This window comes from Anastrepha ludens, chromosome 5 (genome assembly GCF_028408465.1).
Source record: "Anastrepha ludens isolate Willacy chromosome 5, idAnaLude1.1, whole genome shotgun sequence".
Classification (NCBI taxonomy): domain Eukaryota; kingdom Metazoa; phylum Arthropoda; class Insecta; order Diptera; family Tephritidae; genus Anastrepha; species Anastrepha ludens.
In genome coordinates, this window is record NC_071501.1 from 73,419,891 (window position 1) to 73,433,481 (window position 13,591).

General features: G+C 36.9%; 1 protein-coding gene across 2 annotated transcripts in view; it reads right to left on the bottom strand.

Moving 5' to 3' along the window:
• LOC128863153 (uncharacterized) overlaps positions 1-13,591 on the bottom strand; it is a 120,179-nt gene that overhangs the window by 73,556 nt on the left and 33,032 nt on the right. For both annotated transcript variants that reach the window (XM_054102128.1, XM_054102127.1), the window contains exon 3: positions 11,566-11,729. In XM_054102128.1, the coding sequence (XP_053958103.1) occupies positions 11,566-11,729 (164 nt within the window). The remainder of the gene's footprint in view (positions 1-11,565; positions 11,730-13,591) is intronic.

Genomic DNA, 13,591 nt, shown 5'->3' on the forward strand with positions numbered 1-13,591 from the left:
CTTCTGGAAGCAGGTTTAAAAAGATGCAAAGCCCGAAAAAACCTGTGACTTTAAAAAAAATTGAAAAAAACGTCTTGAATGAGCTCTCGTATACCGACATTACCGGATTGTTCTATGGTCTGATTAATGGAGCTTTGAAGGAGCTTAGTTTATATCATTTTAAAAGATCAACAAACATAGCTTCCTGCCCAAGACCAATTTCAAGGAAATAACACAAATCTTATAAATCGATTTTGCTCCTTTCCTACAAGTATTTGGTACACCTGATGTGACGTTCGTGAGGCGATGAGTTGCCGAGGAGTGCCATCCAGATTGCGTGGTACGCAGTGTTAAGCATGAGGGTGACAAAAATATGATCTGGGGATGTATGGCTGCTGATAGTGTCGGCGAAATGTTCATTTGTACTTTTGCCTTTATTTTTTTAATATCATTACTTCACTTTTTTAACATTTTAAATAGACTTATATTAACTCACTACAAAACACAACTATCGAAATTTGTTTATGTTATTTGGTAAAAATGTATGTCAGCGTAAAAATTCTATCCAGACAAAATTGATGGCACAGATTTAGTTTCTTTTCTTGAAAAAAGAGAACTTACGCTTTCGCAAAAATTCCACGTATCTACTGTGTTTACTTTGTTAATTTTTTCCCTATGGTTTAGTGGTCCCACACACTGTATAAAAAAATATCTAATGCAATGTCAAATGTAGCAAGATTTGCCTTTACGCTCAACTACAAATGCGAACCCCTACGTTTATTGTCCTTAACGAAATTGATGTTGAGCTGCGTTCTTATATAAGCGAAAATATACCAGCGCTACACACGTACACACGCACACACTTATTTGTTGCTCATGTATGTATATTCTGTCGGCTCAGTTAGCTGCCTTCATGTGCTTATGGCATTTCATTTTTATTGTATTTGCGCCAGAAAGTATGCTTTTCCACTGTAAAGCATGTCTGTGTTTGCATGTCTCCAGAATGTCTGCCCTGCGGCAAAACAAACGTGCATACAAAGAATACAAACGATACAAACAAGTACATGCGTACATGGAGACATTTGTGCGCGTTTGTCGCACATGCCTGCCACGGCCATAAATATCGTTTCAAACCAGCAACCGTGGCCAATGGTCAATAGCTAACAGTCAATATTCTCATTCGATTTTATTTTGTTACATTTCATATCTTAGCATAAATTTGATCATGTATGTAATTTCGATTAAATCGCTACATAAAAAAAATCAATGTTTCACAGTGTCAATATCAAGCTGTTGTGGTTTTTTGTTTTTTTTGTATTTTCTCATTTATTTTTTTATTACTTTTCTCACCCCATTTCGCCGGCATTTAGTTGCGTATTATTTGATTGAACGACTGCCCTTTGAAGTGCACCGAATCAGAAGTAGGCACTTGGCGAACACATTTGAATTCGGGTGTATTCGTGTGCGTATGCGAGAGAAACAGCAATCATTTTCATCATTTCTGTTTTGCCGATTTTTTTGCTATTTCGTATTTATTAATATTTTTATTTATATACAAAAGTGCCAATGAAAACGCTCGTTAAATTACCCATGTAAATAAATGCTTGATTAGCGTTTTATGTTTTTATGATTTCGTGCGAAATACAATTTATCGTTAAATCGTATGAGAGAAAAAATGAGTTCTCATCAAATGTGGAAAAAAAATGTCCGGAGCGTTGAAATTTTTATGCACAACTAAAACTCTTAATATTTTTATAGCAATCAATTACGACTATTTAATTGAATGAGTTAAATTGAAAATAAATACGTTAGTATTTTGCCAATTGGGAAATACATGCGCAATTTACTGATTTACAAATTGATTTTTCTGTATGGAACAGGCACTCAGGCATACATATGCATGTACTTGGTGAGAAATACGTGTACAATAGTACTATGTGACATATTGTCGTTTTAACGGTATTTAAATTCTTCTAGTAAATTATCATTAATTTATGAAAAGTTTTTTGAAATTTCAATTACTCCAAACGTATTTTTAAATGCTTAACCGAATTGTGGTTGTTATGCATTTAGCTCTAAGCAAGCAATTCTCAAAGGCAATTTATATGGTTACAGGTCACTGCAGCCTGAGGTACCATCTAAATAATATTGGTCTATCCGAGACCAATGTCTGCCGCTTTTGGGAAATGGACATAGAAAGCTCAGAACATGTGCTTTGTGAATGTCCTGCGTTGGGCAGACAAAGACTTCACCACCTTGGTGGTATCGTAGTATCTCCATGCAATCTTTGGAACAACAAACCCAAAACTGTGCTAAAATTTCTAAAAAGCCTAAAACTCTAGGGTTTAAAAAATACACAATAGATCAGCTCTGGTCGCAGTGCGTAATGGCCTTCTAATAATGGTTTTCTTAGTTCCCCATTTATCTGGTACTAGGAACACAATATCAAACAAAAAGTGCCCATTTGAGGCATTGCTCCACTCGATAATATTTAAGTAAAAGGACTTCATACCCAAATATTGTTACCAAATTAAGAAAATGGGGGTTCAGTTTCAAGAATATATTTTCAACCGTTCGGTTTCCATCGGTTTTTTTTTCTTTTTGTGAGTGAAAACTAAAAGAACAATTTTTTATGTTATATGAAAATAATTCTATAAATTAACGAAATATTGTTTTGAAACCATATAAATAAATTACATGGAAATGGTAAATGAAACTAAAAGTTAAAACCAAATGCGAAAAAACAATAAAATTATGCTTAAATAAACCTTATTGAGATAAAAAAATAAAGTTAAAAAGAAATATTAATGCAAACTTATTTATTTTTCTGCCCATTTTAAATTTTCAGGTATTTGTATTTTTGCTGAATAAAGCAACAATAACAAAATCCCATTGCAAAGCTCCGAAATAACAAGTTGCTTTTGTTGGCTGGCGGCTGCCATAGCCGAATGAGTTAATGCGTAACTACCATTTGGAAGTGCCGCGGTTCGAATCTCCGCACATGAAACAACAAAGTGATAGAAAACCGGTCGCCCTTCGGCAGGCAATGGTAAACATCCGAGTGCCTTTCTGCCATGAAAAGGCTCCTGGTAAAAAATATTTGCCGTTCGGAGTTAACTTAAAATTGCAGGCCCCTTCATTTGTGGAACAACATCAAGACGGGCGCCACAAATAGGAGGAGGAGCTCGGCTAAACACCCGAAAAGGGGGCGCAACTAAGTTCCCGTTGTTTGTCAATAGATGCCGCCAGCAGTGTGTGCTAGTCGATTCTAACATAACCTAAACGTCATATACCAAGCTTAGACATGTTTGTAAACAAACTGCTTCGACACATTAGTGATTTTGCTTTGGTATAATATAATACTTTTGGTTTTGTGAAAATGTCTGATTTCGTGCCGAATAATCTTCATTTGCGGGAAGGGTTGGTTGTCTTCTTTCATTCGAACAAAAAACGGCACTTGAAGCGCATCGAGAGCTATAAAAAGTTTACGGAGATGCTGTTTTTAGTGAAACAACGTGCCGAGATTGGTTTCGTCGTTTTAAAGATGGTGATTTTAATGTTGACGACCGTCCGCTTGAAGGAAGGTCAAAAAACTTTGAAGACGCTAAATTGAAGGCATTGCTCAATGAGGATCCGTACCAAACGCAAGAAGAGCCTGCTTCAGTATTAGGAGCTACCCACCAATCCATTTCCAAGCGATTGCATGCTTTGGGAATGATTCAGATCCAAGGGACTTGCGTTCCTTATGAGTCAAAACCAAGAGAAGTTGAACGTCGCTGTCTTGCCTGTGTACAACTGCTCCAGCGGCAAAAAAGGAAGGGTTTTCTTCATCGCATCGTGACAGGTGATGAAAAAGAATTCATTACAGCAATCCAAAGAAAAGAAAGTCATGGGGATTGACCGGTCATGCTTCTACGTCGTCGTCTCGGCCGAATATTCACGCTGCAAAGATTAGGCTATGTATTTGGTGTGACCAAGTTGGTGTTATTTATTATGAACTGTTAAAACCAAGCGAAACCATCACTGGGGATCGGTATCGACTTCGATTGATGCGATTGATGCGGCCGCAATACGCGGAGAGGTATGAAAAAGTGATTCTACAGCGTGACAACACTCGGCCTCACGTTGCCAAACCCGTTAAAACCTACCTGGAAACACTGAAATGGAAAATCCTACCACACCCGCCATATTCTCCAGATATTGCGCCGTCCGATTATTACCTGTTCCGATCGATGGCACATAGTCTAGCTGTATAGCAGTTCCATTCATATGAAGACATCAAAAAATGGCTAGATTCGTGGATAGCCTCAAAACAGTCTTACCGCGACGGTATACGAGATCTACCACAAAGATGAGAAAAAGTAGTAGCCAACGATGGGCAATACTTTCAATGATTCACCTGTAACCATTTTTTTCAGAATAAATAATTCCAAAAATGACGCCTTATCACTTCGCCTAGTCTAATTTCATATACAATTGGAAAAGTATAGAAACAAAAATAACCGAGATATATTTTACTAAAGAAAATTCCAAAAATAATCGTCTAGTAGTTAGATGCTAGAAATAGGGCAAATAGTTGACAGGATACTCAAGGTATTACCCATTGGGGAGTTTGCTAAAGAACTTAGTGAAATAAAAAGGCTTATAAGACTTTTTACCTACAATAGTAAACTACACTAAGTGCGTGAAGTAGACATCAGGAAAATAGCAGGTTTTCTAATAGGTCACTATTACTTAAATTGCAATCTCTCAAAGAATCGCATTGGTAATGAGGCAGAGTATCGAGTTAAACTCTTTTAAAAAAATTGTATTTAATGTAGAAAATCTTTTCTAAAAAATATCAGAATTTAAGGTGGTGCAAAATTAATCATCCCATTTTATTTTTGAATAATTTTTCACTAAATGAAAAAAATATGTTGAATGATAAAACAGTTTATTTTGGCCTTTATGCGCTTCATTGCGAGAAAAGCACAAGACCTTCGAGTTGGTGATCATAAATTTGAAAGTGTGGATCAAATTAAATACCTAGAACTGCTTCTCAGTGGATCGGATGATAAAAACTTGCTGTAAAACAAGGCCGTATACAAAGTGCAAACAGAGTATATGGGGCCCACGTAAAACTGTTAGAAAGCAAGCTCCTGAGTAGATATATAAAACACTAACTCGCCCAGTGGCAAAGTATACTTAGTCCTGCCATAAATTCTGGTAAAAGTAAAGTCCGTTATAGATATCAAATTATAGTACTTTTTTTAATGAATTTAGTTTTACTTAATCATGTAAATATTAATCATTAAATCAAATTTTCATTCGAAATGGTCACCATTTGCTGTTACACAAGTCTTCAAACGATTAGGCAGCGTGCACGGTTTCATGGATATTGACGACGCTGCTCGATCCAAAGATTGTTTGAGCCTTTCCAAATTTCTGTGAGTGCTGCGACAGGCCATGTTCTCCAATTCTCCCCACAAACTGTAGTGCAATGGATTAAGATATGGACTTCCATGCTGTCAATCTTCTTCCGCTATGAACCCAGGATGACTTTTAGCCACTGCTGTGTAGTTTCTGCCTTAAGGGCCTGAGGAGACTGTTGCTGATAGAGCGATTGAAGAGAGTACTGCTCCACTGCTTCACCACGTTTTCTAAGACATCCTCCTGGTACACTTTCGACCCGTTCTTAACCACTTTCTCGCAGAAATGAAAAGATGTAACTCCTTTACAAGACACTCCTCACCTAACCATTACGGAGGCTGGATGGCGACCACGCTGAACTCTTGGAACAATATATTTTTTGTCTTTAGAAGTTTTAGCATAGATTTTGGTGTTTTGCTTATTAAACCATTTTTCAACCATGAAAATTGTCTCATCTGTAAAAAGATTATTTTCATGGCCATTGACCCCGCGTCGCGGAAGAAGCTGCTTGCATCTGTCGACTATAATTTTCTTCAAGCGCGTTGACAAAAGATGACCAGTTGAGCGACGGAAGGCTTCCATGTGGAGATGATCTCTAATTAGTCTTGACATGGGTCTAGTCTTTCTAAGGGCATTTCCCCGGTTTTATGACTGCACTGGTTCGCACAACGCGTGGTCGACCACTTCTTTTTCTCTCTGTCACTTCAGACGTTTGGGAAAAATGATTTGTCATGCGGTAAACAAACGTTCTCGAGATATTAAGTTTTATTAACAATTCGTAAATCTCACTTGCACTTTTACCACACTTTTCTAATGCAGTCACTGCAATGCGATTTCCTTAGCTCCCCACTCCTTGTTAACTAGCGAAATTTGCCACGAAACTGAGTATAATTTATGAGTAGACAATGCAATATGGCACAGAATTTATGCCGGGACTAAGTATACTGCAGCTGTCCAGTTCACAAGTGCCAAATATGATTGACGCACCTCACCACTTTTAAAAATTATAGCATCTTTCGATAGAGTGATTCATTTTGGATTACTTCTTCGGAAGCATGTAAATGTTTTAAAGCTTATAAAATTCGGAAAATGCATGAATTAAATATACGAGGGCGGTTCAATAAGGACCCGTGTTTAATGACAGAGGGCGAGTTGCCACCGTTGATGAACCCCGGATTCATCATTACACACCAGAAACTAAGCAACAATCAAAACAATGGATTTATTCCGGTGAATCTGCTCCAAAGAAAGCGAAAACAGGCAGACAGTTCCATCGGCCGGAAAGGTTATAGTGACGATTTTTTAGGATGCAAACGGCGTCATGCTCATGGATTTTTTAGAAAAAGGAAGAACGATCACTGGGCAATGCTACAGTGAGTTATATGACCACTTTCACAAAAAATTGAACGAGACAAAGAAGGAGAAAAAGAAGGTGCTGTTTCAATACAATAATACACCATCACATTCATCTGGAGTTGTTACCGCCAAACTGCATGAATTGCGTTATGAATTGCTGCCGCACCCCCCGAATTCACCCGATCTGACTCCCTGCGACTTTTTCTTGTTCCCTAACATGAAGAAATGGCTAGCGGAAAAAAAATTTAGTTCAAACAACGAAGTCATAGCTGAGATAGAGGCGTGGAGAGTTCGACAAATCTTATTTTTTGAAGGAGTTAAAAAAATGGCCGGTGCGTTGGGAGAAGTGTATCTCTCTAAAAGGGAACCATGTTGAAAAATAAAAATAAAATTTTTTGAAAAAATGGTGTCTTCATTTCTAACACGGGTACTTATTGAACCCAACTCGTATATCTATGTATTGTATATTAGTTCTGTAAAGAATTCCATTCTATTGGAGATTTTCTTGGTTGTTACATACAAACAAAGAACTCGAACCGCTTTAGCACTTCAATAGCATTTCAACCGTAGTCGGATCACCATACCGCAAATACAACAAAGCTTTTCGATCGAAAACTAAATTGATTGAATTTTCACTCCATTCAAGCGCAAATGCATGGTTACTTAAATGCGTATACGAGTATATCTCTGTATGAACGCAGGTGTATGTACGCATATTAACACATCTGTAAGTTGGTTGCAATCAGCAACAATGCCAATAACAACTAACAACAAAGTGGCAAAACACAAAACAATAGTTAAAATGAAAATTCTGCACTACAATTACGCATTTCACGAAAGGAAAAAACCCAATACTCGTGCAACAACAGCAGCAATAACGGCCGCCGCTTGACACTGCAGCTTAAGACAAAGCAACGAGCATTTTATTTGCCACAGGTATGTACGACTGACTACGAATGCATAGTACCGGGTTTAAGCATTTACTTGATGTATATGAGTATGAATTTCATGCTTATGTATGTACACACATACATATATACTCGTATACTCGTATATGCATTTCCTTGTGCGGTCAATCCTTATTCATGGCAATGCGAAGCTGTCGACATGGATCATGGGCACTTATTTGGTGTTCAAACGCATTAATTGTCGTAATTAAAAGGAATTTCTGAAAGGGCTCATATTCGGTAAGTCAAAGTCTTTGCCAGGGCTGTTAATTGTTACAGAACTACATTTTACTACGAAACTACTTTATGTAGAGATAGTTTGGAAAAGTAAAAAAAATTTATTTATTAATAATGAAATATAATTATAAATAACTATATTACAAAAAAGCGGCACTAGCTACTAAGACTATCGGCCTGGGATAGTCAATTAGACAACTTCAATAATTAGAAAACGCATCTGCTGAAATAAAGAGAATTTAAACATTTTTAGCATAAAATATATTTTGTCCGCGTGCTTATTTTTTTAGATAACTCTTTTTTTTATTTTTAGAAGAAAACAATAATTTTGAAAAAGTGTTGAGTAAAATGTATGCTTGATGCGTTATGATTTGTATGAGTTTATAAAGCAATAAAGCACTAATATTTCTCCAATTTCTCGCCATTTTCACAACCTTTCTTTAAAATTTGCCTTCTCTCTAAACAAATTTGTCGGAGGAACTGTCTCTTTCAAACTATATTCTGGTGACAAATTTAACACGCAGTCAGTCAATCGACTGGTTAACATTTGCCACTTCGACAATGCCATCAGTTTCATTTGTATACTTAAAATAGCCGATTAACAGGGGCTGGTTTCGATTCACCAACATCTAGCAAGTAGTGAATAAAACAAATGATTTCATTTGAATCCAAAATTGCATATGATTTGGCAGCACTGGTTTATTTTCGTTTTGACAAATTAGGCCTCTTCTATTCGCTACTTCTCCGCTCGATTAACTTGACGAAAAATTTGCATGCGAAAGCAAAAACAAAGTTGTCGGGCAAGATTCGGCGCTAGCGAGTGTGGTTATACCTCATTAAACTAGTATAACTCACTTGTCTTACAAGTAAATGTAATGTTGGTTCATCTATTTGCCACTTGTTAACGCTTGGCGAAAAGAAGAGGCCTGCTATTAACTCCTGTGCCAATTATTATGTAATTGCATTTCTTTTCAAAGTACCCCGCGTTAAAGTACCGAAAATGATTTGATCCCGTCGTAGGATGGTTAAGAGATAAATATCCTGCTCTTCACCACATGTCGCTCAAGCTGTTGAATAATTCCATTGCTTTTAAAGGAATAGCGCCTTAAAGTATACAAAATATAGTAAAACAACTCTTACTTGTACTGGGAAGCACTGACATATGTAAGTATTTCGCTTTTGAGCTAAGCGGCTATAGACAAAGTTGCTTAATCATCGCTAAATTGTTGTTGTTTTCCCCATACAATTTTTTTTTAATATAAACTTGGCAAGCAGCTGAATTCTTTAGCGAGCAGAGAAATAGTGAATCGAGATCAGGAAGCTTTAAATTGTTTTCGTTGTTTTAAGGAATCTTGCAGTGTCATATAGCTAAGAAGACTTTTCGGAGTCGGGTGAAGTATTTTGAAGAACATATAAGTGAGGAATTCATTGAATTCATTAAAAATTCTGAGCGAAATTGGTGGTGCAATTCAAACTAGTACGGAAAGGCGATTCCGAATAGTTTGGAAAAGTAAAGATAAAATCCGACTTCTTATATTCAATCACCTTCCCGTGTACAGATAGGACTGAGAAATATTTCAAAATGAAAACTCAATTTTTCCAAATAGGCAGGAATGGAACAAGGGTGACAAGGGTGCCACAGTGGTACTTCAACCATTTCACCTGCCTACCTCTGTGACAACTAAGTGAAATATATTGAAAAATAACCTAATCTAACCTAGTCCCGGCTGCGATATTCACTGAGGATATGACATAAAAAGTGTTTTGTTGTAGCGGTTAGCCCACAGCTGACAATGGCAAGCCTCCGGGTGCATTGCTGCCGCGAAGAAGCTTTTCTTGAAACAATCTGTCGTTCGCAAGTCGCATAAAACTATAGATTCCTCCACTTTGTAGGACAATTTCGAGTAGTACACCTCGAATTGGTGGAGAAACTTGGCCAAACGCCCCACAAAAGGTGTAAGCGCCAATTATTATTATTTGCAAATTGTGTGTCTTGAAACCTTTTCACTTCTTTTAACTGCTAAGACAGATATTACTTTTTTAGGTTAACTTAACCATGACTCACTAAATCTCAGTATATAAAATATATCACCAACTACACCACGAGCCGCATGCTGCTATCTGACATATCCGATGTAGAAGTGACTGTGTATGAAAGCAACTTACAATTCACAACTATATAATATTTAATGGTTGTAAAGGGTTAAGGTATGGCCCTTTAGCACTGCGACCATATTGATCTATTGTGCACCCTATGCTGTCTATTGACTGTTAAGTATGCTTATGAATTGTACCAGCTTCTTCTGAGGGAGTGATTGAAGGTCTTCATCTGTAAGCATGAACTTATTTAAAAACCTTTTCCTTCTATGCGTCAACCCCGGACATTCGATAATGAGATGTTCTATAGACTCCTCATCTTCGCAGCAAAAAATCTGCAGGTGCTGGTGTTAGTTATGCCTAGTTTATGTAAGTGTTTGTTGCAGGTGAAGTGACCCGTGAGGGCGCCTGTGAGAGTGCGAATGCTCTTTATGTTTAACGCGAGGGCCATGTTAGCTCTTTTAGCATTGAAACTTAGGAACTTTTTGGAGTGTCTAAGACCCTCTACGTTGTTCCAATGCTGATTTAATAGAGTTTTGGCCCGTGTTTTACTTTTTGTTTCAGGCTGTTTTTGTTGAATCCGAACATGGGACTAGGTCCGATGAAGTTTGCATCTGCTCCTTTTTTGGCTTGAAGTCTGTCTTTGCGTTGCCGTCATATCCCTCATGTCCCGGTACCCAAATTATAATATAATATTTAAAATATCATTTACTTTTTTTTACTTTTATTTATAAAAAAATAATTTATTAAGAATAATTGCTAACAATTCTAGTGCTCAACTCCACATGCGATAATGCTTCCCACGAGAACATAATACCGTTAAATCTACAGTTAAAGCAAGATGATTTTTTGATGGATATTTCAACGATTTAACATCTGATTGAAATATTCAGTTATTTTTCCAAAATCAACCGAAAATTCGTGGGAAATATTTTGTGAGTTATTTGTATTAAATCACTAAGAGAATTCTTTTCATTGGAAGAAATGATTGTTTTTGAGCCAGCATATGTTTTTTTATCATTATAGCTTTTCTAAATAATATATATTTTTTTTGCTTTCGCCCCCTCATAGATATATTTTCTTCCATTTCGTCTGTGTCACTAAGATATTTCCATTAAAAAGTGGTGTTAGCAGCCTTTACCATAGCGGCGGCGATATTACAATTCCCGAAGAACAGAAATTTTCGCAGAAAAAAGTTAACATCACTGGCCTTAGCAATCATACTGTAACGGCACCTAGGCAAAGAGGCAGACAGGTGGTAGTACACCCAACTAAACAATACATGCATTCAACCTCAAATGCCTAACAGGCAAGAGAACAAGAGAGAGAAAGGGCGGGAATATAGTGGCCAGTATAAAGCCTAGAGCAGCTGCTGAAGTGGCTTCACAATGAAACTTGCTCAACTACATACCTACCATGAGCACTTTGTACTTACAAAGCGTGCAAATTTGTAAAACAATGAAATTAAGGGTGCATGGCATGTCGAGTATGTTTGTGTGTATGAATGAATGGGTGAACGGTTAAGTACGCAGTAACTCACCTCTATATCACCTGTATCGGGATGGCGCATAACGAATGCGGATGGCACAATACCTGGAATTTCCTGCTGTGGAATGAACAAGAGTGAGTGATGGAAAAGTGCATTCAGCAGTAGACTCATTATGACGACTGGTTTATATTTGCCAAATTTATCGACGAGGAAACCTGAGGACGAGAAAGAGAAAATAATACAATAGTAACATAGAAAAAAGAAAAATTAAGTTTACATTTATTTAATTACCATAGTAATTAAGTTAATTGAGATAAATTTATAGAGAGTTGAGTGCGCAAATGCAATGTTAAAATTTAAAATCAACAATTAAATGGGCAGAAAAAACTTCATTGGCTTGGTTAAATTAACGAAATATTTTTTTTTGTTTTTTTAATTTAATTCCCTTTAAACATACATATTTCAAAGCCGAGATGTTGTAAAATATAGTCGATGTATCGATTTAATTTGATTAAAACAAATATTTCTTTAAAAATGTTAACATATTTTTTAAAACCTTCGGTTGGGCACGCGGATCTGTTGTTTTGCGTCCTGTCCAAGGATCCTTTTAAAAAAGATTATAGCCATAAATCGATAGAAAATTAAATTTTAGGAAGCTACCTGGAAGCTCAAGTCATTAGCTATAATAGAAATATATTAAATTCACGTCGAAAGTTGAAAAAATCTGGCCATACCCTGATGCTCAACGAAGGGTTCAAAAAAGCCTTCAAAGTCACCCTTGCAAATTCGTCATTACGTGAGTTACGAAAATCGCGAAACAAATGTAAGCCTTCCTTCAATCAAACATAGCAGCAGCAGCTCTTAAGCCAGGATTTTTTTTATTCTATTAAATTATGACGCACACACATTTCATTTAATAATTCGCTTGTCATCAGGACTTATGGCAAATGGTTTGCATAAAAAATGCAGAAAACCACAGCAATAAAGTCGGATTCCGTTGTCATAAAAATGTTGTCATTATAAATTCTTGCAAATAAATACTGCACATACATACATACGCACACGTACAGTGCGGTCAAGATAATGTGAATAAATTTTCGCAAACATTGCGCAACCGGCCAGGACATCTGCAAAACGATGTTAGCAATTACAGACTGATTTCGAAGCTTTCGTCTGTCTCAAAACTTTTTGAGATAACAGTAAATGATAAGTTATATTTTGCTGTCAAAGGCCTAATATCTACCAACCAACATGGTTTCGTTGCAAGTCGCTCCACTGTCACTAACTTGTCTATTTTCAATGATTACTGCATTTCAGCCTTCCAGAACAGATCTCAAGTTGATGCAATTTATACAGACTTCTCTAAAGCGTTTGACAAAGTATCGCACCGAATACTCTTGTCGAAGCTTGCATCATTGGGTATACACTCCACGTTTTTGTCTTGGATCAAATCATATTTGTCCAACAGACACTGCGTTGTAGCCGTCGATAATACGACATCCCGTGCATTTATTGCATCCTCCGGTGTCCCATAGGGAAGTATTCTAGGACCCCTCCTCTTTATACTCTTTATTAACGATATTGGTTCTTGCTTTTCATTTGCAGAACACTTGTTGTATGCTGATGATCTTAAAATATTTGCGGTGATTAACAGTGTTAGGGACTCTGAAAAGTTGCAAACCGACTTGCACAATGTCCGGAACTGGTGCTATTTAAACCATCTGTCACTAAATATTAGCAAATGCTTTCACGTAAAATATGCTAAATCAAACAACACTTTGCATACTTCGTATAATATTGCTGGCTTACCTTTGCAATCCGTTGAGGAAATTAAAGACTTAGGCGTTATTTTCGACTCTAAGCTGAATTTCACCAGCCATGTTAACCACGTCATAAGACGATCATATGCGATGCTAGCATTCGTTCGCCGAAATTGTTCTGCATTTACCAACCCACACACTCTCAAAACATTGTATTGTGCTTTTGTTAGATCAAGATTAGAGTATGCCGCTATTATTTGGAGACCGTACCAAATAGGTCTGTCTAATCGGATTGAGAGAGTGCAGAAAGTCTTTCT